Source organism: Neofelis nebulosa, chromosome 6, assembly GCF_028018385.1.
Source record: "Neofelis nebulosa isolate mNeoNeb1 chromosome 6, mNeoNeb1.pri, whole genome shotgun sequence".
NCBI classification, from domain to species: Eukaryota; Metazoa; Chordata; class Mammalia; order Carnivora; family Felidae; genus Neofelis; species Neofelis nebulosa.
The window spans coordinates 155,272,819-155,300,122 of record NC_080787.1 but is presented as its reverse complement, the minus strand read 5'-3'; the positions used below and the strand labels follow the sequence as shown (position 1 = coordinate 155,300,122).

Here is a 27,304-nt window from a genome sequence, read left to right as displayed (position 1 = left end):
GCTTGCCTCTCCCCGCCCCTCCCTCCCGGCCGCACTTCCGGCTGGCGCGACGCAGGCGCGCGACTTGAGCTCTCGCGGGACGCGGCCTAGGCGCTTGGGAAGGGCGGAGGCGGGTCGCTGGGCGCGGCGGCGAGCGGGCGGCATGGAGAAGGGAGGTCACGGCGGGAAGTCGGCGGCCGTCCCGGCCCCTCACTTGCAGCCGCCGCAGCCTCGGAAGGAGAGGAGGCCCAGCATGTTCGAGAAGGAGGCAGTGAGTGCGGGGACGGCGGGGCTGCGCCGACCCCCGCTGGGGCTCGGAGTGCGGTGGCCGGCGGCGCGGCGCGGGTGTCGGGAGCGGCCGTCTCCCTCCACGCTCCGCTGGACGCCTGATGCCGGGGTGGTTAGTGCCACGCTCAGACCAGGGCCGTTGTCCGGCCGGGCACGTGTGTGTGCGCGCTGCCTGGAAGGAAGGAAACGTGGCGCGTGTGCCAAGCACACGACGAGATGTTTTGAGTTTTAAGAAACAGCAGCAGGCTCGGTATTTGAGGGACATACGGGAGGAAAAAAAGTTAAATTGAAAATATTCTGCCCATTAATTTCTTGTCTGGAATTAATGGAAGATGCCATTCAAGTGTATTGGTGGAATAACACCGGGATTTCTGGAAGACCGTAGTCCGAGTACCATCACTGTAATCGAGACTCCCATCTTGTATTGAGACCTAAAGTGAAAAGAACATTTACAGTACAAAACTGTAATGACAGAGCCGAGACTGGAACCTATGTCCTGGGACTGCTGGTCTACTTGTCTAACGGTTTCTTCTACTTCGTGGGAGCCGAAATGGACAGGATGCAGGAGAGACGTGATTGCAAAGATTCTTCCTTAGTGAAGGGATAAGATGATAGAAGGAAAACCGAATCAGAAGACCCATATTATATATAAGGAAGAAATGGTAGAGGTGTGAGTTTTCAGCACGTTAGAATCTGTCATTTTCAAACCACACACGCATGCTGTATCCCCAAGGGGATCGTTGCAGTTGGACGCCACTGTGAACGATACAGTGTAGTTGTACCCCTTGAGTATATTGTGGGGGGAAAGATGGCAGTTACTCTAGAGAAGCATTCTCTTAATAGAAAAGAACAAAATGCAGATTTTGTTTTGGGGAGGTGTAGGGAGCTAATAATACCTCTTTTTTCCAACTGACACATAACACAGGCTGCAAATAAAACAGATTTCTGATGAAGGACTTCTGCTTGCAGCCAACATGGAATTACTCCTACCAGAAACTACTGATAATAGCACAAGGTGTATGAAACAGTGGTTTTACCATTGATGGGATGTAAAGCAAGACAGGATCCTGATCTCGGGGGGGGGGGGGGGGGGGGAGAAACGGGAACAGTGAACCCCAAGATTACCCCTGACTGCTTGATGAGGGATTGCAGCCCACACCTGTGGAGAGGTCTTGCTTAGCTGAGAAGGATTTGGGAGCCGGGTAGATAAAGCTGGTATGAGTGCAGAGCAGAGTATTGAAGAGGAATGAGCTGTACAAACAGCCCCAAGGATCTGCAAAGGATTTTCCTCAAGTCTTCAGCTTAGTGCATCAGTGCATCTGGTAAGGAAGCCACCTGTGGCCAGAGAAAGCCACCAAAGGGAGCAGAAAAAAAATCCTTGCACTCCCACAAAATCATTTGTTTCCCCCCAGTAAGCATGGAAAACCATAGGGCGTTGGTTAGAGTGCCTAGAAGTGTATTGTCTCAGTACTGGGGGAAGAAATAGCACTAGACTCCAAGATTTTTGTAGGCTGGTCTATCAGAGCTCAAAAGCAAACCTCCAGAGAATTAAACTGTTTCTGTTACTACATGCTAGAAAAAAGCTCAAGAGAACTCAAAGGAATGGAGAAGTACACACCAAAAATGAGGGTGAAATTTACACAATCTTGTGTCCAATAAAATATTTGCAGACTATCAAAGAAACAGGAAAATACAACCTAAAGTGAGAGGAAACAGTAAGAGCACTCAGAAATGACAAATGGCAAAGACAGAATTAATATAAAAGATCTCTAAAGTAGTTACTGTGAAAAAATTACTGTATTAGTTTTCGTCAAATTAAAGCAGTTATATAATATTCATGTTATAAAACAGTTAATGCATTCTGTATGTGCAAAAATGTACAGAAAAAATTGAGTATGTGAAATCCAAATGAAACCCTACAGTTGAAAAATAACAATGTCAGAGATGTAGAATACACTGAATGGAAATAGATTGGACACTGCAGAAGAGAGGATTGGTGAACCTAAAGACAGCAATAGAAAGAAGGCCTGAAGAAAATATATTAGAATGAGATGTGGGGAAATTTCTGATACAAAATATATATATAATATCAGAAATTGACAAACTTAATGAAAACTATAAACCCACAAATCCAAGAAACTCAGTGAACTTCAAGCACAAGAAACATGGAAGAAAATTATGCTGAGACATGTAGTAGTCAAACTGCTTAAAATCAATGATTTAATAATTTAAAGGCAGCAATGGAGAAAATCAGAAAACTCTAAGTACTGAAGAATGATGAAATGAAAATAGGTTTTTCACCAGAAACAATGCAAGCCAGAACACTGAAGCATCTTTCATTACTTTAAAGTATCTTTAAAGTTGAAAGAACCATCAACCTTGAATTCTATACCCAGTGAAAATATTTTTCAAAAACAGAGGCAAAATAATGGGTTTTTCAGATATATGAAAATGAAAAATTCACCAACAGACCTATGCTATCTGATATGTGAAAGGAAATCCTTCAGGCAAAAGGAATATGATAAGAGATGTAAATATCTAGATGAAAGAATAGAAAACATTGAAAGTGGTAACTATGTAGGTAAATATATTTTTTTCAGTATTACTGTGGGGAGCCTGGGTGGCTCAGTTGGCCAAGAGTCAGACTTTGGCTCAGGCTGTGATCTCACAGTTCATGAATCTGAGCGCCATGTCAGACTCTGCTGTCAGCGCAGAGCCCACATCAGATCCTCTGTCCTCCTCTCTGCCACTCCCCTGCTTGCATGTGCTCGTTCACTCTCTCTCCAAAAATAAACATTTTTTTAAAAAAGATTATTGGCTGATTAAATCCAGAATAACATATTTTGGGGCTTGTACCCCCAAAACATTTTATTTATAGAAGTAAAATACATGACAATTCTAGCACAAAGACCAGAGAGTTGGCAGGAGGGGGCATATTCCATTGTAGGACTCTTGCTGTATGTGAAGTGGCATAATATGACTTGAAAGTAGACTGATAAAGATACATACTATCAAGCCTAAAACTACCACTGGGAAACAATAAAGTTACTAGGCCAACAGATAACAGGTGAATCATGAAAGATACTTAAAGGAAAGCCTAAAAAACAGGGGCACCTGGCTAGCTCAGTTGGTAGAGCACGTGACTCTTGATCTTCAGGTTGTAAGTTTGAGCCCCATGTTGGGTGTAGAGATTACTTAAAATCTTTACAAAAATAAAAGCAAAGCAAGGATTAAACATAACCATGATAATTACATTAAGTATAAATGTTATAAATACCCCAATTAAAATTCAGGTTACTTATGAAAGCAAGATGAAACTATATATTATCTACAAGAAACACTAAGGAAAGGATGGGAAGAGATATACCATGTGAAGACTAATAGAATTCTGGAGTACATGTATTAGTATCAAACAAAATACATTTCTAACAATATTATAAGAGATAAAGGGAATCATTTCATAATGTTGAAAAGTCAATTCATCAGAAAGGCCTAACAATCTTAAGGTTTTTTTGCACCTAAAGTCAAAGCTTTGAAATACAGGAAACAAGAATTTCACGTATCCTTACAGAAATTGACATCCATAATTACAGATGGAAATTTCAATATAAGTATCTCTATCAATAATTGATGGAACAAATAGACAAAAACTAATAAAGATATAAAAGAATATAAGGGAACAATAACTTGTATTAGTGCACTTTTATCACATACGCCATGCAACCTCAGCTGAATAAATGTTCTTTAGAAGTGCACATGAGGGGCACCTGGTTAGCTCAGTGAGCTCAGCAACCGACTTCAGCTTAGGTCATGACTTCATGGTTCCTGAGTTTGAGCCCCACATGGGGCTCCACACCGGGAGTGTGGAGTCTGCTTGGGGTTCTTCCTCTCTCCTCTCTCTGCCCCTTTTCCACTCAAACTTTCTCTCAAAATAAATAAACTTAAAAAGTGTGCATGAAACATCACTAAGAATATCTCCTGGGACAGGAAACAAGTCCCAATAACTTTAAAAGGATTCAGGTAATACAAAGTATGTTCTTTGACCATAATGGAATAAATCAGAAATCGTTAACAGAAAGGTATATTGAAAAATGTAAATTGTCTGGAAATTAAATGACACACTTCTGAATAACCCAGGGTAAAAGAAGATGAAAGAAAATATTTTCAACTGAATGAAAATACAACATTTCAAAAACTGTAGGGTGTACCTATAACAGTACTTGGGGAAATTTGTAGCCCTAAATACCTATATTAGAAAAATTTCAAGTCTAAACTCAAACAAAAGTAAGGAGGTAATAAAAAGTGAAAGTTGAAATAGCAAACTGAAAACAAGAAGATTAGTGAAACCAAAAATATTTTGGAAAGATCAATAAACTTGATAAACCTCCAGCCTAAAAGTTGACAAACAACAGCCTATAGGTCAAATCTAGCTTGCTACCTATTTTTGTACAGCCTATGAGCTAAGAATGGCTTGTATATTTTTAAAAGGTAATTTTAAAAGGATAGATGGAGATGGGGGATGCAGAGGAGGAAAGGGGACAGTTGGAAGAAGAGAAACAGTGGCAACTACCACAGCTGGCCCACAATGCATAAATATTTACTAGCTGGCTCTTTACAGAGAAAGTTTGCCAACCCTTGCTAAACCAGACTAATCAGGAAAAGAAAGACCAATTCTCAATACCAGGAATGAAAAAGAAGAATCACTACAGACCCGATAAACATTTTAAAAAGATCATAAATACTAAAAACATCTATGATCCTAATTTCAACAACTTGGATAAAATGCACAAATTCCTTGGAAGACACAATTATGAGTTGAACTGTGTTCCCCTAGGATTCATATGTTAAAGCCCTAATCCCCAGTACCTCAGGATGTGAGGGTATATGGAGATGGGGCTTTTAAAGAGCTAACTAAGTTAAATTGAGACTGTTAGGGTATGCCCTAATCCAGTCTCACTTGTGTCCTTTTGGGAAAAGATTAGGGCACGGATACATAGGGCAAAGCATGCACGACAGAATAACTGTGTGAGGAGGCAGCAAGACAGCAGCCATCTGCAAGAGAGAGGCCATAGGAGAAACCAATCCTGCTGGCAATTTGATCTTGCATTTCCAGCCTCCAGAATTGTGCACCAATAAATTTCTGTTGTTTAAGCTACCTGGTCTGTGGTATTTTGTTATGGCAGGTCTAGCAAACTAATATATAGACAAACTACTGTAGCTCACTCTAGAAATAATAGATACCCTGAATAGTCCCTATATCTGTTAAAGAAAGTGACTGTGTCGTTTAAAACCTTTCCATAAAGAAAACTCCAGGCCCACATGGCTCTTATGGTGAGTTTTTGCCAAATATTCTAGTGTTCTGGAAAAATGAAGAGAAGGGAATTCTTCCCAATTCACCCTATGAGGCCAGCATTTACCTTGCTGTCAAAACCAGAATAATGAAAACAAACCAATATTCCTCATGAACATAGATGCAAGAATTCTTAACAAAACTCTGGTAAATTAAATACAACAACATATAAGAAAGACACAATATATTTATTGTACCTAACACAGGAGCCCCTAAGTACATAAAGCAAATACTAACAGACATAAACGGAGACATAGCAATACAATAGCGTTAGGAGACCTTAGCACCCCACTTACATCAATGGGTAGATTATTCAGACAAAAAGTAAGAAAACATCAGCCTTAAATGACATATTAGACCAGATGGACTTAACAGATATGTACAGAACATTCCATCCAGAAGCAGAATACACAGTCTTCTCAAGTACATATGGAACATTCTCCAGGACCTATCACATGTTAGGCCACAAAATAAGTCTTCATAAATTTAAGGAGACTAAAATATGAAGCATTGTTACCAACCACAATGGTATGGAACTACAAGTCAATTATAACAAGAAAACAAAAACAATACGTGAGGATTAAAAATATTCTAGGGAACAACGAATGTGTCAATGTAAAAATCAAAAGAAGTTTTGATGAAGTTTAAAAGAAGTTTAAAAATTCCATGTGACAGGGGCGCCTGGGTGGCGCAGTCGGTTAAGCGTCCGACTTCAGCCAGGTCACGATCTCGCGGTCCGTGAGTTCAAGCCCCGCGTCAGGCTCTGGGCTGATGGCTCGGAGCCTGGAGCCTGTTTCCGATTCTGTGTCTCCCTCTCTCTCTCTGCCCCTCCCCCGTTCATGCTCTGTCTCTCTCTGTCCCAAAAATAAATAAAAAACGTTGAAAAAAAAAATTAAAAAAAAAAAAATTCCATGTGACAAATGAAAATGGAAACACAACATACCAAAATTTATAGACTGCAACAAAAGCATTTCCAAGAGGGAGTTTCATAACAAATGCCTATATCAAAAAACAAAGATCTCAAATAAGCAATCTAGCTTTATACTTCAAAGACTGGAAAAAGACCCAAAGTTAGTAGAAATGAGGAAATATTTGAGCAGAAGTAAATGGAGACTAAAAGGACAACAGAAAAGATCAGTGAAATTAAGAAGTTGTTCATTGAAAAGATAAAATTGACAAACCTTTATCTAGATTCACCAAGAAATAAAGGGAGAGGGCTCAAATAAAATCAGAATGAAAGAGGAGACATTTCAACTGTTACAACAGAAATACAAAGGATCATAAGAGATTACTACCAGTATTACTACCAGATATGCCAACAACTTGACAACCCAGGAAAAAATGGATAAATTCCTAAAATTGAAAAATCCAAACAGAGCAATTACTAGTAAGGAGATTGAATCAGTAAACCAAAGCCTCCCAACAAACAAAAGTCCAGGGCCAGATGGCTTCACTAATGAATTCTAAACATTCAAAGAAGAATGAGTAGCAATATCCTCAAATTCTTCAAGAGAATAAAAGAGGAGGAATACATCCAAACTAATTTCATGAGACCACGTTACCCTGATACCAAAACTATACAAGGATACCACAGAAGACTACAGGCCAATAAACATGATGAATGTTAGATGCAAAAATCCTCAACAAAATATTAGCAAACTAAATTTTACAATATATTAAAAGGATCATACACCATGATCAAGTGGGATTTGTTCCAGAGATGCAAAGGTGGTTCAAAACCCCCAACAGTACAAGATAGTGCGTTAGCAAAATGAAGGATAAAAATCTTATCATCTCAATAGATAACAGTAAAAGCAGTGAGTAAAACTCAATCTCCACTTATCATAAAAACACTCAACAAAGTGGTTATGGAGGGAACATACCTCATCATAACAAAGGTCATACCTGACAAGCTCACAGTGAACATGATGCTCAATGGTGAAAACCTAAAAGCTTTTCCTCTAAGTCCAGGAATAAAATAAGGACACCCACTCTCACCACTTTTCTTCAACATTGTATTGGAAATCTTAGCCAGAGAAATTAGGAGAAAGAAGGAAAAGGCAACCAAATTAGGAAAGGAAAAAGTAAAACTGTCACTATTTGTGTATGACATGATATTATAAACCCTAAAGACTCCCTCAAACAACTGTTAGAACTAATAAACAAATTGAGTAAAATTGCAGGATACAAAATCAATGTACAAAAAAATCGATTGCATTTCTATACACAAACTATCAGAAAGAAATTAAGAACACAATCCCATTTACAACTGCATAAAAAACAATAAAATATCTAGGGCTAAATTTAACCAAGGAGGTGAAAGTCCTCTACAGTGAAAACTATAGGACACTGATGAAAGGAATTGAAGAAGACACAAGTAAATGGAAAGATATTCAATGTTCATGAATTGAAAGAATTAATATTAAATTGTACATACTACCCAAAGCAATCTACAGATTCAGTGCAATCCCTAATAAAATTCCAATGGCATTTTTCATAGAATAAGTAATCCCAAATTTTGTATGGAATCACAAAAGACCTTAAATACCCAAAGCAATATGGAGAAAGAAGAACAAAGCTGGAAGCATCTCACTTTCTGATCTCAAACTGTGTTATGAAGCTATAACAATCAAAACAGTATGGCACTGGCGTAAACAGACACATAAGCCAATAGAACAGAATAGAGTCCAGAAATAAACACACACATTTATGGTGAATTAATTTATAACAAAGGAGGGGCACCTGGGTGGCTCAGTCAGTTAAGTGTCTGACTTCGGCTCAGGCCATGATCTCACAGTTTGTGGGTTCGAGCCCCGCATCAAGCTCTGTGCTGACAGCTAAGAGGCCTGCTTCGGATTCTGTGTCTCCCTCTCTCTCTGCCCCTCCCCCATTCACACTCTGTCTCTCAAAAATAAATAAACATTAAAAAAATAATAATTATAACAAAGGAGCCAAGAATATATAATGGGGAAAGGACAGTCTTTTCAATAGTTGGTGTTGGGAAAACTGGACCACTATCCTACATGTACACAAAAATAAACTCAAAATAGATTAAGACCTGAAACCATAAAACTACAAAAAGGAAACATAGGCAGTAAACTCCTTGACATCGGTCTTGGTGATGATTTTTTGATCTAACTCCGAAAGCAAAGGCAACAAAGCAAAAATAAAAAGGTGGGGCTACAGCAAACTAAAAAGTTTATGCACAGCAAAGGAAATCAAGAAAATGAAAAAGCAACCTACTGAATGGGAGAGATTATTTGCAAATCATATATCTGATAAGGTTTAGTATCCAAAATATATAAAGAACTCATTAAACTCAACAGCAAATAAATCTAGCAATTGAATTAAAAAATGGCCAGAAGATCTGCATAGGTATTGTCCAAAGAAGACATATAGATGGCCAACAAGTACGTGAAACAATGCTCAAAATCCCTAATTATCAGGAAAATGCACATCAAAAGCACAGTGAGATGTTACCTCACCCCTTAGATGGACTATTGTCAAAAAGACAAGAGATAACAAGTGTTGGCAAGGATGTGGAGAAAAGGGTTCCAACAAGGGTTGGCAAGGATGTGGAGAAAAGAAGAGGGTTCTCTTGCACTGTTGGTAAGAATGTAAATTGGTACTGCCACTATGCAAAACAGTGTTGAGTTTCCTCAAAAAATTAAAAGTAGAACTACCATACAATTCAGCAATTCCATTTCTGGGTATTTGTCCAAAGAAAATGAAAACACTAATTTTAAAAGATATATGCATTCCTATATTTATTGCAGCATTATTTACAATAGTCAACATATAAAAACAACCTAAATATATATATCAGCCATAAAAAAAGAATGAGATCTTGCCATTTGCAATAATGCGTGTGGACCTTGAGAGCATTAGGCTAAGTGAAATAAGTCGGACAAATACTGAATGATCTCACTATATGTGAAATCTAAAAATAAAAATGGGTGAAGGGCGTCAAAGGTACAAACATCCTATAAAATGATGATGATGATGATGATGATAATGATAATGATGATGGTATATTAAGTTTAAGCGAGGTTTTTTCCAGGAATTCAAGGTTGGTTAAATATTCAAAAATCATATAACCATATTAACAAACTATTAATGATGAAAAATAGGCCGGCAAATGGTAACCTTTCTACTCAAATTAAATCAGCTTACCCAAGTAGTGACGGCATAGCTGGACAATGATATACGCCTAAGATGATGGCCTATCTCTATGAAATATATGCGGTGGTGAGACAGATGATACGTACTTGTTATACTCAGATGTGAAGAGAAGAGCTGGAAGGCTACACTAAACTAAAAAAGAAAAGGTTCTTTGTCTCGCCAACTGCCCAGGCAGATAAACCCCTCAGAGGGGCGCAGAAAGGGAAGTGTCAGTTTCAGCCACATATAGAAGCATCAGTGGTAGAGAATAAATACTCTCTCACAATACTTGTAGGATTGCGATTTTTAATATGCACATTTTAAACTTTTGGCCTCTGCAGCAAGATATGAAAAGGAGGAGGGAGGATAGAAATATGTAGACCTGTATTATATATTTAGAAAAATCTAGAAGTAATAAACATTAAAATAAATAAAAGGTTAATAGCTGGGTGCAGCAGTAATTCTACATTAAAACAATTCCTAAAAACATAAAATGTATTTTTAAGTCACCTTAAAGGCTCATCAAAAGAACACCGAAATAATAAATGCTTCAGAATAAATGGAAAGATTTGTGTTAACATAAAAAAATTCCGGGAAGTAAAAATTCTTTTTTTCTTCTTCAAAGTTTATTTATTTTGAGAGACAGGAAGAGAGAGAGCAAGATCAGGGGAGGGGCAGAAAGAGAGGGAGAAAGAGAGAACCCCAGGCAGGTTCCATGCTGTCAGCACAGAGCCCCACGTTGGGCTTAATCTCACGAACTGTGAGATCATGACTTGAGCAGAAACCAAGTCAGGAGCCTAACCGACTGAGCCCCGCGGGTGCCCAGGAAATACAAATTCTTACATAAATGTCAAAGCAAACCATGTGCCTGGTTAGAAAAGTGATTATAAATCTATGGAGTTGTTTAGTTAACATTATTTGTTAAAAACATTGTAAAGTGTAAAGTTATTACCTTCATCCAGGCCCTGATCTCCCTGTAATCCACTCACCACACCACCAGAATGACCTTTTAAAACTGTAATTTAGAACATATCACTTGCTGGCTTAAATTTTTCCAGCGGCTTCTCACTGTTCTGAGAATAAAATCCAAAGCCCTTACCACATTCTATTCAGTGCTGCACAACTTACTCCTTGGTTGCCTTCCTAGCTTCATTGTGTCACCACTCTGCCTCGTTCAGAACACTTGAGATACACCGAGCACAAACGTGCTCTTAGAGCACACTAAGTTTTTGCCTTGAAGCCTCTGCCCTTTCTATTTCCTGTTCTTTTGGGGCTGAGGGGCCTTCTCTGATCATTCAGTCTAAATAGACTTTCACAGGAGTTTCTACCAAGTCATGTGATTTTATAGCAATTGCCACTATTTAAGTTAGCTTGTTTTCCTAAATAGTTTTTTTTAATTATTTTTTATTTATTATTATTATTTTTTTTAATGTTTATTTATTTTTGAGACAGAGAGAGACAGAGCATGAATGGGGGATCAGAGGATCAGAGAGAAAGGGAGAAAGGGAGACACAGAATCCGAAGCAGGCTCCGGGCTCTGAGCTGTCAGCACAGAGCCCGACGCAGGGCTCGAACTCACAGACCATGAGATCTTGACCTGAGCTGAAGTCGGAAGCTCAACCGACTGAGCCACCCAGGCGCCCCTCCTAAATACTTCTTAGTTGTCGATCAGCCCTCCTCTCCACTAAACGGATAACTCCATAAATGCAGATGCCTTGACTATGAATTAACACAAGCAGAACAATTAATTCCTAGCTATTTCAATAAGGCTCACCCCTGGAACTTCAGAGCCTAGGACATTTCTCTAGACCATATTAGGCACCAAATAAATATTTCTTTAAGGAGTGTTGAATGTCACAGAATGAATGTTGAAAAAGCATAGAATAACGTACGTACCAAATCAATACATTCTTTTCAACTTAAGATTTATGTAATGTTATGTTATATAAATATGCAAATGACTTATGGAAATAATAGTATTAATTAGTCAAAGACGACTAAATAAAATTAAAATAATTAAAATTATAAGGAGACAATAAAGGATAATATTTTCATAACTTCGGGGTAGAAAACTTGAGTTTTCTTTACATGACTGTCTCCTAGCCACCCAGTTGCCCTCTCTGCAGCCTGTCTTCTTTCCAGGTCTTTGTATCTTCCATGGATATTTTAAGTATATGCATGCAAATTTGTGTTCGTATGTGTTTGTGTTTATAGATAAATAGAGGGATGACAGCTAGCTAGCTAGATTCTTTTTTCTCTCTCCCTTTTACCAAATCGATGGCCAGGAGTGAATTAGTAAATGTACGATTTAACAACCTCTTAATCACGGAAGTCAGAATGGATTTCCAAAGTCTGTGTCAGCTTTGTCCCATTGCACTAGGGTTCTTAAATCTAAAATTTCATTTTACAATTTAAGAAATAATCTTTCTCTCTTCTTCTCCCCCCCTCTTTTCAGTATGCGCAAATTTTGAGAGAAAGACTGAGAGAATCATTTCATGATGTTCAGTATGTAGAGCCTCCATTTGATGATTCAATTGCTGATTTAGGTAAAGAATGGAAGAGTGCCCTGGCAAAATTAAAGTTTGCTAATTCATATAGAATGGAGCCATTGAAAAAATTCCAAGCTCATTCCGTGGAAACTAAAGTCCAGCAGATATTAAAGGTAGGTTGATAAGTACATATGGTAGCAATATCTAAGCTTCGGAGGGTTGATAAACTGTGTTAAGCTTTATGACCGTATATTTACCCTCACTGACTTTTTGTAGCATTTATCTCTGAAAATATGAAAGTACTTTGTATTCATACTCAAGAATCTTCACATCGATGCTATGAGCTAGATTTAAAGGAAGTATTCTTTTGTTATTTCATTCAACTCCTAATTATCCATAAATTATTTATCCCTTACATTCCACGTTTGCCCGTATTTGGAGGAATGAGTTAAATAAAACACACTGTGTATGTGTGGAAAGTTGGTTCCTGTGTACTAACACGTCTAAGGACAGGCAGCCGCCAATGATGCGTAGGTTTTCTTCTTTAAACTTGCTGGAATCTAAAGTTCTTCTAAGACAGTTGTTTGAAACTCAGGCTCTTGTTCCCAGACTAGTCCAAAATAGCTGCTTCAATGTAACGAACTGAATACTGTATTACTAACATGAAGACCAATATTATTTATACTAGTGTTGGTATCTGAAGGCTGCATTGTTCAGATGAAGATAATTCCTTCATCACTTTTCTTAACAAAGGACAAAATTTTTTTTTTTTTTTTACTTACAGAAAGTTTGAGGGACCAGTTTTTCTGAATCCCGTTTTGATCTGTGATATCTAGTTCTGGGCACCAGGCACCCGGGCATCTTCTGATGGCCGGATTCCCCTGTGGGATTCCACCAAGCCTGATTCTACCCCAGATCCATTCCTTGTTTCAAAGGTACCTTCCTTCCAGTTTACAAGGTACACTCCTTCAGTAACAACTGATGTGAGCTAGCTGTTGGGAAGAAAGTATCTAATTTATTTTGTATAAATATTTAGTACTCCTTTAATCATAGCAAAATTAATTCTTTAAGTGAATTAACTTTTATTAATACAGAAGAATATTTAGGAGGCCTACTCTAACCTCCCTCCACTACTATAGACAGGTACATTTCTAACCTAAACTAATAACTGTCAGATGATATTTGGCAATGATATTATGACTCATGGCTTTGGGAAATAGAGAAATTCAACTCAATTTGATACATTAAAATAATTATTGATTACCTTCTTCTCCTATCTAATTAACAGCAAGCATTTGTGACATGAAAGTATACATTATCACGTGTCCCTTGCTTGACCTTACTACATAGACTAAGTTCAGACTTATTGATTTCAAATTGTATTTACATAGGATAATTTGCAGAATTGCACTGAGCATGATGGGGCCTAAAACAGCTGATTGGATATGTAGGTGGATGACTAGGGGTCATAAAGAGGCCAGGGATTTTCCCTTGGGTTCATGGAAAATTCAACATAGTTCTACATGCAGAAATAATAGTGTTTCCTGATGGAGCTTGCGGGCATCTTCCTATAGCAAGCACTCATTACAGTCATTACTTGTTAAATAACAGCATCTGGGGAGGCGAAGCCTGAGGTCTGTTGGGCAGATTCAGAAGAGAGAATGGATGTTGCGAAGCGTTTGAAAGATGGAGCCACAGCCAAATGCCTAAGGGAAATGAATGCTTCTACACCCAGTTTTAGGTCCAGCAGCATTCTAGAAGGAACTCAAAACTCTTTGTTTTTACTTGCCTATACAATTAGCTGGTAGGAGTTCATCTGTTATGGCGGGACCCAGAACTGTGGTTAATTCATTGGTCTGAATCAGTCAGTCAAAGTCAGTCAAAGAAGCCTGCAGTCTGCTCACTAGGTGGTCCAGTCTGCTTCTGGTTTGTAGAAACTCCTCGTGCTTCATGGCTCACATCTGTCTCCCCAGCTGTGATTAATCCACAGCAGGCATGGCCAGAAGCTTTCCATCTCCTCAGTGCTCTCCGGGAGTCCACAGAGAAGCCATGGGGAAAGGGTTGCAGAGGTGGCTTCGATTCAGGAAGACTGCGAAGGACAGGATCACAGAGAACAGGCCGTGGAGGATGGAGATCACAGCAAATGGGCCACGGAGGATGGGATCACAGGGTACAGGCTCTGGTCCAGGAAACCCAAGCCTTAGAAAAACTAAAGTCTGAATTTTCACAAACATGTAAATTATAGAAAGATTTCCTTTGTCTACCCTAAGAATTCCCAGAAGCATTCTTTTAAAATTCCCCTGTGTCTCCCTGCTGTTTGATGGGGTGATCCAGTGAAGGAAAACTTACAGCCCGAGGGTTGGTGATGAAGAGCAATTGAATGTAATTAAAAACCAAAATAAATTTTATTCAACATTGTTATTGAAATAAACTGGTAAGCACAACATTCATTTCATATCATTTGGTTAGGAATGGATGTATTTTTTTAAAGTTATATGTATTTTTTAGATACATGTTTTCTTGAATTTTTATGTAGAAGATATTTGGTTTGAAGATTAAAATATTTTTTCTATTTTTTTGAAGGAAAGTCTTAAAGACGTCAAATATGATGATAAAGTCTTCTCTCATTTGTCACTTGAATTAGCAGACCGCATATTGTCAGCGGTGAAAGAATTTGGGTACCACCGTTACAAGTTCATTGTGAAAGTATTATTTATTCAAAAGACCGGTCAGGCAATAAATGTAAGTACTATAGTGATCCAGCATCTATCAGTTAGAGCTCTAAGGTCTCCTCTGTGGTGATGTGATAATTACCGTGATGCCTGTCTCCAAGGCACTTTAAGACCCCGAGGTGCCTCTCTAAGAAGGATAATTGTGTTAACTATCTCTTCCTTCACTGCATATTATTTGAAAAATACTAACCCAGAAATGGCAATTTTCTACTGATAATTTACAAAATTGTATGGCTATCCTGTTCCTTGATCATACCCAATTTGACCATTTAATGTCATTTGATAATTAGCCAGTAAGTTTATTTTGAGCACTAATGGGTGTGAGGTGCTGAGAAAAAGAGAATGAGACATGGTCCATGATTATGATTCTCAGGGAGTTTTCACTGCACTCAAGGAAAGAAAGCAATGCAGATGGGAGTTTAAGAAATGGAATAGTGTACGGGGCGCCTGGGGGGCTCAGTCGGTTGAGCGTCCGACTTCGGCTCAAGTCATGATCTCTTGGTTCGTGGGTTCAAGCTCCAGGTCGGGCTCTGTGCCGACGGCTCGGAGCCCGGAGCCCGCTTTGGATTCTGTGTCTCCTTCTCTCTCTGCCCCTCCCCCACTTGTGATCTGTCTCTCTCTGTCTCTCAAAAATAAATAAATGTAAAGAAAATGTTAAAAAATTAAAGGAAATGAAAGAGTGTGGACGGGGGAGCATATAGGGGCCAGAGTCCAGTTGGCCTAGGTATGAACCCTGGCGGCGACAATCACAGCCCGTGGCCTGGGCTCTTCATCTATGAAATGGGGGTGATACACCTGCTGGCTGGAGCTGCTCTGAGGATTACACGAGACGGGCCACGTTACGGTCCTCAACCCGGTCTCCAGTGCAGAGCCCTCGGTAATCAGCAAGGCTGTTGTGCTCAGTTACGAACGCAAATACACACCTCTAGGCCACGTAAGAGTGAATGTGTGGCAGCTGGGCATATGAGTGCACCGCGGGCGGAGGGAAGTGTATCCGGAAGCAGGGCAGGGGGGTTCTGGCCACACAAGAGTCAGCAAGACAGACGTGGTCCTGGCTCCTGGCGAGAAGAGAACGCCACCACATACTCCTAGATGGTGATAGGTGCTCCCGAGAGAAAATTAAGGTGGGACACTTTGATAGAAGGGCAGAGCGGCCGCTGGGGTTGTCTGGAGACGGGGAAGTCCCCCTAAAATCTGAATGACAAGAGAAAACCGGCCGTGCCAGAGACCCGGAAGAAGAACTTGCAAGCGGAGAAAACGTGAGTGTGAAGACGCTAAGGCAGGGGGACCTCCGTGTGCTTGGTTAATACCCCGTGTGCTCGCAGTACGTTTTGGTGGTGGGGTCCAGTGTGACGTGTATCAGCACCACACAACACACCGCCCCAGGTTTAGCCCCAAACGGCAGCTGTTTGTTTGCTCGTCCTTCTGCGGAGCAGCCCCGCTGCCGTACCGGGTTTTCCTGCTGGTCTCCCCGACGCCCTGGCAGCTCCCTGGCGACTCTGCTGGTCTCCCGACACCCTGCCCCCGGTCCCTTTGCTGGGCCGTGGGTACAGGCTGGCCTCGTCCTCGCGTCTGCCGGCCGGCGCTGGCTATTGGTTGGGGCACCTGGGATCTCCTGCACGGGAGCCACCGCCGTCCAGTGGACTGAGCGGGTTTCCTTATGTGGACGTCTCCTCACAGTGCTCTGAGAAGGCTGGAGCAGAAGACCTCTGGAGACTGGGCTGCCAAGTCACCCATCGCATTGTTTTGCTCACGGCAGGTCCCAAGGCGCACTCGTACTCAAGGGGTGGGGAAATAGACTCACCCTCTGGGAGAAGACACAAACGGTTTGTGGCCGTTTAGAGCCGCCATGGAAAAGCAGGCTGTAGTCAAATTGTGTGTGGCTTTGTAAGCGAAGCAAAGGATTTAGAATTTTCTCCAGCAGCCAGCTTGTATAAGCAACGCCATTTCTTTATTTCAAAACAAGGTTCTGACAGACTTTCACTGGAAAATATTGTAAGGATGGAAAGGAACATTCTGTATCACGGGCTATGACACAGCAGAGAAGTAGTGTATGCAGAAGTCTTAGACCCGGTTTTCAGGGGCTCCCGCTCTTGCCCCGGACACTCAGACGCTCGCTGCTGAGGTCGGGTCTCTGTGTCAGATAGGACTGGCTCCAGGAAGAAGAGGGGGCCCAGGAAGCATCACTATGAAGTCTTCAGGAAAGGGGAGATTGGACACACTACTTTTTAAATATCACTTTCTAAGATACTTACGCATCTTAAAAAAATCTATCAAATTTGTGTAGACTTAAAAATCGTTTCTTAACGTGTTCAGTCTAAGGTTGGTCTTTTGCAATTGGTCTGTCCCAGGTTGCCAGCAGATGGATCTGGGATGTGGCATGGGACAGCTGGGTTGCTGCGAAACATGAAACGGAAACGTACGTGGCCTTGGCCCTGGTGTTTGCTCTTTATTGTGAGTAGGGAGTGTTTACTCCTCAACTTTGCAGAGACACAGGACATCTGTAGATCTGTGAACCTCACAGTAGGCGTTGATTCCCTGCACTTTGGCCTCCAGGTGAAGCTTCATTGTATCATTTTAACAGCAAAGAAGTAAAAGCTGGATTGTTTTTACCTTTATACTTTACTAGTTATATTTATTAAGGCTCTGTTACACCCAAAGTAGGAAAGTATGAGTGAGTGACACATAGAGATAGATAGATATGAATATATAAGTGATTAGAGTGGATTCTAAGACAGGGAAATTATTTATCATTCTTGTTAGATTTAAGACAGTCAGAATTTGCTAGAGGAAATTATGACACAACTTAGTAAAGCGTCAAATGTTAAAATCGATTTTGGAAAACTTCTAAAGGCAGATGTACTTTTGAATGGTATTTTAATATGTTGTATGCGTTCTTTTGAAAGGAATTACCAAGTTTGAAAGAAAGAAACTTTCTATAATGTAATTACACACTTTCTAATAATGTAGTTAGCACATCCCTAACCAATCAAAATGCTTAAAAGGTGTGGGTGTTCTATTTGCTAGTATGTTAATTAAGCGCTTTTTAGATGCGGGAAGTGAAACACCTAACCCAATTGTTTATTTTAAAAAGAGAGAGAGAGGCACCAGGGTGGCTCAGTTGGTTGAGCACTTGACTCTCAATTTTGGCTCAGGTCATGATCTCACAATCAGGAGACTGAGCCCCATGTCGGGCTCCGCACTGAGCGTGGAGCCTGCTTGGGATTCTCCCTCTCTCCCCCTCTGCCCCTCCTCTGGTTCTCTCTCTCTCTCTCTAAAAGATGAAAATTTTCTTTTCCAGGCACTGGACCAGGGATCCAGTTTCTTCTTTCTCCTCTCCCCCTAGACTTTTCTGTACATTTGTTTAACTGGGTATAATTTAATCATGTTCTTATCTATGACCAGATGGGTCAAATTCACTCCTTGGGACGGGGGCTGTATCCCCCTTTGCTGAAGCACCCGGCTACATGAAAAGAGTGGATACAACTATAAATCAGGGCTCGTCCAGCAGGAAGCAGGGGTGGGCTTGGAGCAGGCAACCGATAATGTCTGTGATCATACGAGTTTACGAGTGATAATCAGAACATGAAAAACGGTGTCAAACTTAACGGATGGTGAAAATACCCAGTAGTTAGTTTGAATAATCCAAAGGCTGGAAGATAGGTAGAGGAGAGTTTTCTTTTCACTTATGATGACCCAGGACTAAGAGTTCCATGCTACGCAGCATAAACATGATAGTTGTCACCCAAAGAATCTTTAGGACAGGAGTTCTGAGTTGTGAACCTTGGACACAGAAGAAGTTAGTAATAAGAAGCGTATGTAACCGCTCATGTTATGCAACGTACCTTCCTGATGAACTTGCAGGATAAATTCATTGTAAAATATACTGCCTCATCACACTGTTTGTAAAATGAGGATTATACCTTCCTCCTAAGGTCAGTGTGTGAATTAAGTGAGGTAATAAATAACCAAGAGCCTATGCCCAGCACTTGACAGCTCTGGAGACCATTACCTGCTTTCGCCATCTGGTTTGACATCTCAGAATCACCTGCAGCTTTTCTCGTTCTCTTCCCTTCTCCCAGCCCCCGTATGTATTCAATCGTTAAAATCCACCAACTCTAATTTTTTGAAGTGACTCAGAGTCAGCGCTGTGGCTGGTCCGGGCCCCCAGTTCTCCCGCATCTATCCCAGTGCCCCTTTCTTCCACGCACTCATTTGTCAGAGGTTCTGTTCCACCGCACCCCGCGTCCACCGTGTCCGGCCACCGTGTGAGGTGCGGGGTGTGGAGCAGGGCCCTCGCCGGACCCCATGGCACGGGCGGCCTGTGAGAAATGAGTGTGCCTCCGGAAAGGCAGCGGGCGTCCCCCAGGGCGGACCCGGGAGCACACGCTTCGCCTCATGCACGAGACTGGTGATGTCGCCATCTGGATGTCACCTCCTGGGCCGGGTCCCCCTCAGTTTCCTGAGGCTTAATGGAGTCCGGGTGCCCGTAAACCTCTCTGACCCCGGAGTGCTCCTCACTGCTGCCCCCACTTGACTTCCCCTGTCATCAGGCTGCCTTACACACCCTCCTGTCTCTCGCCTTCCTGTCTTTTCCGTTAGAGCCTCCCTCCCACCACAAAGACCCCTTCCCATCTCTCCTCCCCCAAGCCGGACGGAGGCCTCTACCCCACTGGCAGCCACCTCTGCGTGAGCCGGCAGAAGGGGGCGGTCACCCTGGGGCCGCTGGACCGTCCCGCCACATAGGACCGTAGCTTCTGAACCAGTTTCCCACTGTCCTTAGCGAGCCCTAAGGATGAGTCGCACGAGATGTGACGCGGATGTTTGCTTCAGCCACGAGAGAGATCTGCACCTCACTGATCTGACTTCCTGCCTCTCCAAGCTTCTCACAGCGGGCTAGCGACCTCCCTTTGCGCCTTCGCAGAACATCATCCTCTCCTCCAGATGTATTTTGAGTTCCTTTTGCTTAACAAGGCCTGGCTTGTCCCCACAGAAGAGGCCCTGTGCTGTGGAAGGGAGGTATATGCAAAGCAACCTCCAAGACTGAAGGAGCCGTTAGACCCAAAGGAAAAGGCCATGCCCGGCTTGACAGGAAATGGTTTGTGGTTCCGTACAGATGGAAGCCTATCTCTGGGGGGCAGGGGACAAGGAGATCTCCATGACCCTACCTCCCTTGAGACCTGCTTTTCTAGCCCTGGGGGCTGTGTGGACGTGGGGGACCGGCCAGGGGGAGATGGTTGAGAATCTGTGTGTCTCCTAGTCCCCCCCACCCCCAGCCCCGCCCCAGGCCCGAGCAGGCAGGTGGGCCCGAGAGTGTGTCCAAGAGTGTGCCAAAGGGTGTGGTTGAACAGGGGGAAGAGCCCGGTCTGGCAGGGAGGGGGGCTGCGTTCCAGAAGGCCGCAGGTGGCAAAGCGGTCCTCATGGCTGGTGGGGCTCGTCCAAGATGACGTCAGTCTGACTCACACTCCCCACCCCGGTCCCTCAACGAAAGCTGCTGGGAGGTACCACGAGCGGCCCCTCTGACCTTGAACCACTCCAGCTCCTGGCAAAGTGTGCCGTGTGGGTTCACAACTCTTCACGTGTGTGCACTGCTACTGCCCACGGCCCCTGGCTTGCTCCTTCTCATTAGCCACTTGGAGACGTGAGCCAAGGGACCCCAATCCCCATCTCCACTCGACTCCTGCTGCCCGTTCTTTGTGACTTCGATACCACGCAGATAACTGTCCACTGAGGCAGTCCTCGCTGGGGCATGTTCTAGCATGCAGAAATTTTAATCGCCACAGTAGTTAAACAGTACCGGTCCCCCAATAACGGGGGTCAGATTTCAGTTACCACGCTATGTTGCTATGTTAACTGCGTGACTGCATCGGCTACAAACTTCACAGCCGGTTGTCAGGCCACAGGTCGCTGTGTTAATGACTGACCTGCATCATCAACCTCCCTGCAAAGCCTGTCGGTGACTCGTCACCGCACTTCAGTTATCCAGCGGCTCAGGTCACAACACAGCAAAGCAGGTTCTCGTATTGCCTCCTTGTCTCCCGGTGACAGACCCACATGATGTTTTACAACAATGAGCTGTCAAAGGAAAACTGTTTTACGTTAAAATTTCATTTTATACAATTTACCAAGAAAGTTGAAAGTGTTAAAGAAATAAGAAATGAGGATGTTGAAAACAAAATTGGATGTGATTAGGAAATATGAAATTGACAAGAGCAAAGTGAGCTACGATGAGATCTAAGCCCGCACGAGGTCCCTTAGGAACCACAGGGAGAAAGCCCGGTGAGTGAAGAAACATGGTAACGTTGGAACCACATCCTTTAGTTTAAATTGCTCGAGGAACAGAAAGACTTTCTTCTACTCTGGATGGAGGACCAATAACAACAATGATAATGATAATGATAGTAATAAATCCTAATCAGTTTGGCCAGCATTCAGGTCAAGTGTTGATGGTAGTTGCCATGTTGAAAGAAAACTGTGACTACACCGAGAGACTGGTAGACAAGCTCTTACTGCAGTAAAGTCCGGTTTCATCGTCTTGGAAGTGCACAAGACTCGATTAGCGCTGAGCTCTCTGGTTAAGCTGCGGGCCCAGGCCAGGGCACTGCTGGGAAGCCTGCACCCAGATTCCACGGGTCAGGTAGAGCAGGTGGTCCAGACAAAGGATGAAAATATCTCAAGGAGGTGGCATTGGTAAACGACTTCACATTAAAGACACTCAGAGATACTATACAACGTTGAAAATGCAAAACAAAACGTTGGGAGGAGCAGGGAAACTTATCAAGGCCCAGAAAAGGGAAGTGATATTATGAGAAGGCAAGCACCACTCAAACCAGTCTTGGTAAAGTCTTTACACAGAAATTAATGACTAATTCCCAGTGTTTCTCATTTTAAAATACAGGGTGCTAAATAAATATTAGTTTTACAATTAATAAAATTCTCTATACGTGTACAGGCGGCAGTAAGGGAGTTTTAAATGTTTCACCAAAAGTTTTTTTTAAGTCATCAGACAATTGTAATTTTTCTCTTTGATTATTACGATCACTTTGCACGGTTTCAGTTTCTGTGCTCATTTTTATGGTCCTGTGCTCTCATGAAAACTAGGATGTCTGTTTTCTGGCTTCTTAATTCCTTGACCCCTCACCGAGTGGCCTTTTCCTGTCGCCCACCTTGGTCACCTACTCCTTGGTTCATCCTGTAGACTTTGCCATCATCAATAATGTGGGAAACAGAGGCAGAAAGAAATGTAGACAAAATTAAATTTCCTCATAACCTGCAGCCCATTGACAAATTCTTGAGGCAGGCAGAGTAAAACGTTCCTCCAGGAACAATCTAAGTCTTAATGTTAATGCTTTGCTAGAGGGAAAAACAACCTTAGCAGGACGACAGCTAGGCCTCTGGTATCTCAGGAGTCCTCTTTAGCATATGAAAGTCCTTCTGGAGGCCTCCCTTTGATTTACCTCCCCCAGCTCCAAGGTGTGCAACCAGTCACTCCTCAGGACCCCTCCCGCGCAGCTCTTTCGGCCCACAAGTCCTGTCCCTGTGCTTTAATAAAATCACCCTGTTGCACCAAAAACATCTCAAGAGTTCTTTCTTGGTCATTGGCTCCGAACCCCCGCCATCCCTCCAAACCTCACCAATCAATATCAGTATGACCTCTGAAACCTCACGTTCTAGCTGGCTATTCTCATGCAGTCATTTCCTGTCCTTAGAGCTCAGCACCTATAGACCCTTACTGAAATCTGTACACCGTTTACTAGCCCATCGTTACAATCACTCGCTCACAAACACAAGTTCCTTTGCCCCTCTTACTCATCTGGTAAAACCCTTGTGAACGAAAAGCATATCCACTTTGGACTAGCCTGAATTCAAGCAGCTATATTTGCCAGAGACCATGGAAAAACCAGACCGACTGGTTTCACTCCTGAGTTCTCCACCACAAAATTCCAGGGGGCGAATCACTTGGCCTCCTAGGAACTTGGCCTCCTTGCTCTCTGCACCTTTCCCCCTACTTCCTATATTCCTCTCCTCTCCTCACTCTCAGTTGACGGCTTCACCTCGTATTTCATTCGGGAGAGGAAAAGTATCAGAGGTTCTTTACCACCCAGTCTCAGAAACCATGTGCGTCTGCAGCCACATTCCGTTTTCTAAGTCGTCACAATGTATGCATTGAGCGTCGTGCTGTCGGGGGCTTACCCGCACCTGTACTGGCTTCTGGCCTTCCCAGAGCTGCCTCCCGGCCTCCCTCCTTCCCTTGCTCTCGGCCCGTGACTCCTCCTCTGCGCCTCCTCCTCCGTGTGCAAACTCGCTCAGGTCCCACCTTGAAGACAACACAGTGCTAGTTTTGGCCCAACTTCTCATACTAGTCACCTGCTCCCTCCTCAAGGGGCTTCCCACTAGTTTCTGAAGCTGCCGCTCCTTTGAGACACCTCAAAATAATTAAGTTTGCTAACTCCCCCCAGATTGCTAAACGCACTGGACATTTTTCTCTCATCTTATTCAACCTCTCATTTGACATAGTTGACCAGTCCTTCTTTTTGAAACACGCTATCCTCTCAATTTATAATACCTGTCACTTAGTTTCCTGCTCCCTTTTTTTTGTTTTACATTTATTTTTGAGAAACAGTGAGACAAAGCGTGGACAGGGGAGGGGCAGAGAGAGTAGGAGACACAGACACAGAATCTGAAGCAGGCTTCAGGCTCTGAGCAAGCGGTCAGCACAGAGCCTGATGCGGGGCTCGAACCCACCAACTGTGAGATCATGACCTGAGCCGAAGTTGGACGCTCCACCGACTGAGCCACCCAGGCGCCCTCCTGCTCCTTTTTTTTTTCTTAATGTTTATTTATTTATTTTGAGAGAGAGAGGGAGAGAGAGAGAGAGAGAGAGAGAGAGTGTGTGTGTGTGTGTGTGTGTGTATGTAGCAAGTGGGGTAGGGGCAGAGAGAGGGAGAGAGTCCCAGGGGCTGGGTTCCACGACCCGGAGATCGGAGATCGTGACCTGAGCCGAAATCAAGAGTCAAGGGCTTAACCCACCGAGCCACCCAGGCACCCCTCTGCTCCTTTTCTGCCTTTTTTCAGCCTAGTACATATTAAGATAGTATTTGGTGAGCAAATGAATAATTCTTTATATTTCTATCACCTAACGTAATTCTTAGTTCATAGTTGCTTTCTGTAAAATATTTGTGAAATAATTGAGTGGACATTATTGTTTTAATCCTACAAATGAGGAAACGGAGGGTCAGAGAGATTAAAAATTTACCCATTATTGATGGCCGTGTGGCCATTAAGTGACACAGTTGGTATTGAAACCAAAATCCTCACTTGTACCCCAATGTCTATAGTGGCACTCTCAACAATAGCCACATTGTAGAAAGAGCCTAAATGTCCATCAACTGACGAATGCATAAAGAAATTGTGGTTTATATACACAATGGAATACTACGTGGCAATGAGAAAGAATGAAATATGGCCCTTTGTAGCAACATGGAAGCAACTGGAGAGTGTGATGCTAAGTGAAAAAATAAGCCATACAGAGAAAGACAGATACCATATGTTTTCACTCTTACGTGGATCCTGAGAAACTTAACAGAAACCCATGGGGGAGGGGAAGGAAAAAAAAAAAGGGAGGTTAGAATGGGAGAGAGCCAAAGCGTAAGAGACTCTTAAAAACTGAGAACTGGGGCGCCTGGGTGGCTCAGTCGGTTAAGCGTCCGACTTCAGCTCAGGTCATGATCTCATGGTGTGTGAGTTCGAGCCCCGCGTCGGGCTCTGTGCTGACAGCTCAGAGCCTGGAGCCCGTTTCAGATTCTGTGTCTCCCTCTCTCTCTGCCCCTCCCCTGTTCATGCTCTCTCTCTGTCTCAAAAATAAATAAACATTAAACAAATTTTTTTTTAAAAAACTGAGAACTGAGGGTTGATGGGGGGGGTGGGAGGGAGGGGAGGGGAGGGTGGGTGATGGGTATGGAGGAGGGCACCTTTTGGGATGAGCACTGGGTATTGTATGGAAACCAATTTGACAATAAATTTCATATATTGGAAAAAAAAAAAAAAAAGGAAACCAAAATCCTAATCCTAACTCCTAATCTTTGTTTTTACCATGGCATCATACCGGCGCCCTGTGTATTTCACTCCTGGAATTTGCCTTTACATACCCCATTCTCAAGCCACATTGGAATGGTTGATGTTCCTAAATATGCTTCCTATTTTTCCCCTGTCAGTCTTTTTCAGGCTTGAAACCCTGTTTCCATTTCCAATTGTGTATTTCCCTGTAATTGCCCTACCAGTCTCTTAAGATACTTGTCAAATTCTGTGCCAACCTTAAAATCTTAACTTTTGTACTTGCAAGTAAATTATCTGCTGCCTAAACTGCCTTTGGCGTTGAAACTGCCCACGGACAGGGACTGTAATCCACGGAGTGCACCTTGGTACTCTGCCTTACCTTTCATGCTGAAAGGCTGAATCCGTAGTTTAAAAATTTTTTTAACATGTATTCATTTTTGAGAATGAGAGAGACAGAGCATGAGTGGGGGAGGGGCAGAGAGAGAGGGAGGCACAGAATTTGAAGCGGGCTCCGGGCCTCTTCGGAGCTGTCAGCACAGGGCCCGAACTCATGGACTGCGAGATCATGACCTGAGCTGAAGTTGGATGCTTAACTGACTGACCCACCCGGGCGCCCCTGAATCAGTATTTTTTGGCTTGGAATGAAGAGTTTTAAATTTGTGTCTGATGTAGAGACAGAATACCCGAGGGAAAAGAGTAGACCGGAATAGCTGAATGTATAGATATATACATTCAGTTATATTCTGAATATATATATGTATATATGTGGCTATATATATTTATTGTTGAATTCTATCAGGAGAATCTGAGTGAGGGCCTTGATCAGTTAAGAGAATTTGGGAGAAGTTGATGGTCTTTCCCAGTGGACTCAGGCAGGCTGTTTCCTTCAGGGGGGTAGGGACATAGGGAGCTCGTCTGACTGAGGTTGTGAGTGAAAGCAAGGTTTAGCTTAGGAGCCATTCGTGAATCTTCAGCTATTGGTGCCATGTCTTTTCTGATGGGAACGGAAATCAGGAGTGGGTGGGCTGGAGGAGCCATGGGCTAGAAGGAGTGCAAACTTTTGCAAACATAATGAATGAAAGGGAAGCCACATGGTACTCTAAATCCTAGAACCTTTGTCTGTTACCTTGAAAAATCATCCACACTCTCAGCTAATACTGTCTGCTGAGAGGTCAACTTTTCACAAATTTCCGGTACTCTTGTGGTCACAGCTGCCTGCCAGGTTCTTTTAAGGTTCAGTTCCAAACGTGTGTGTGAGAAATCCTCGAGGTGACGAGGTGAAGTCTAATAACTAGAATTAATAATAAATTCAGTTCCCATCATGTCGGTGCCTTCTGCGGACGCGCCTCCCACTGTACCCTGCATGCCCTCTGCAAAAACGCTGAAGACCCAGGCCTTCTCCTCACTGTACACAGGAGACAGGGGGACATGATCGGCCATGTGCAGCGAGCAAGGCTGGGCTGGGAAAGGCCGGGAGGGTCCACAGGTTTTGGGGGCAGCTGACCAGCCTTAGGGAGCCCCCAAGGCAGCCTTCCAGGCACAGCTTTCCGGGCGTGCCCGGCCCACCTGCCGGTCTGCCTGCCTGCCTAGGGTCTCAGCTGCAGGCTGCTGCACAGAGCACATTCCAACCCCAAATTACACGCACGCAAGTTGAATTTCAGGCACTCTTACACTGTAGGATTTCGACAGGCCCTCGGGTGGCTGCGCGTAAACTTTTCAAAGGAGAGCCGCCCAGGGTGTCATTGGAACGCACGCGCTCCAGGGCAGGTGGCTCAGGAGCTGCGGAGAGCGTGAGGCCGCCGGCAGAGAACAAAGGCAGAGGCGGGCAGGGGCGGTGGCGGAGGGCGCAGAGCCAGGAAATGGGCGAGGGCTCTCACAGCCCCCCGAGACACAGCCCACCGGGGCGGTGCCGGGACGAGGGGAGCCCGGGGGGAAGGGGGCGGGGCGCTCGGGATTGAGGGGGAGGGGCGGCCCCCTTGGAGAGAAGGTCCCTCGGGAGAGAGGAATAGGAGGACGGGGACCCCCGCGCGGGGAAGGGTGCGGAGGCCGCGGAGGATCCCTTGGGGGGAGGGGAGGGGCCCCGGAGGGTCCCTCGGGCGAGGGGGGGGGGGGAGGGGCGGCGGGGACCCCTGTGGGGAGGGGGCGGAGGCCGCGGCGGGTCCCTTGGGGTGGCCGGGGTGGGGGTGGGGAGAAGGGGAAGGGGAGGCGGAGACCCCTGAGGGAGGGGGCGGAGGCAGCGTTGGGACCCC

The 27,304-nt window shown here is 43.5% G+C and overlaps 1 protein-coding gene across 1 annotated transcript; it reads left to right on the top strand.

The window, feature by feature from the left end:
- Positions 1 to 61: 61 nt before the first annotated feature.
- On the top strand, positions 62 to 17,617 carry DYNLT2 (dynein light chain Tctex-type 2). The gene is made up of 4 exons (XM_058735952.1): positions 62 to 250; positions 12,234 to 12,440; positions 14,851 to 15,009; positions 17,351 to 17,617. The coding sequence occupies exons 1-4, from the start codon at positions 143 to 145 to the stop codon at positions 17,459 to 17,461; spliced, it is 585 nt and encodes a 194-aa protein (XP_058591935.1). The 5' UTR covers positions 62 to 142; the 3' UTR covers positions 17,462 to 17,617.
- Positions 17,618 to 27,304: the final 9,687 nt, after the last annotated feature.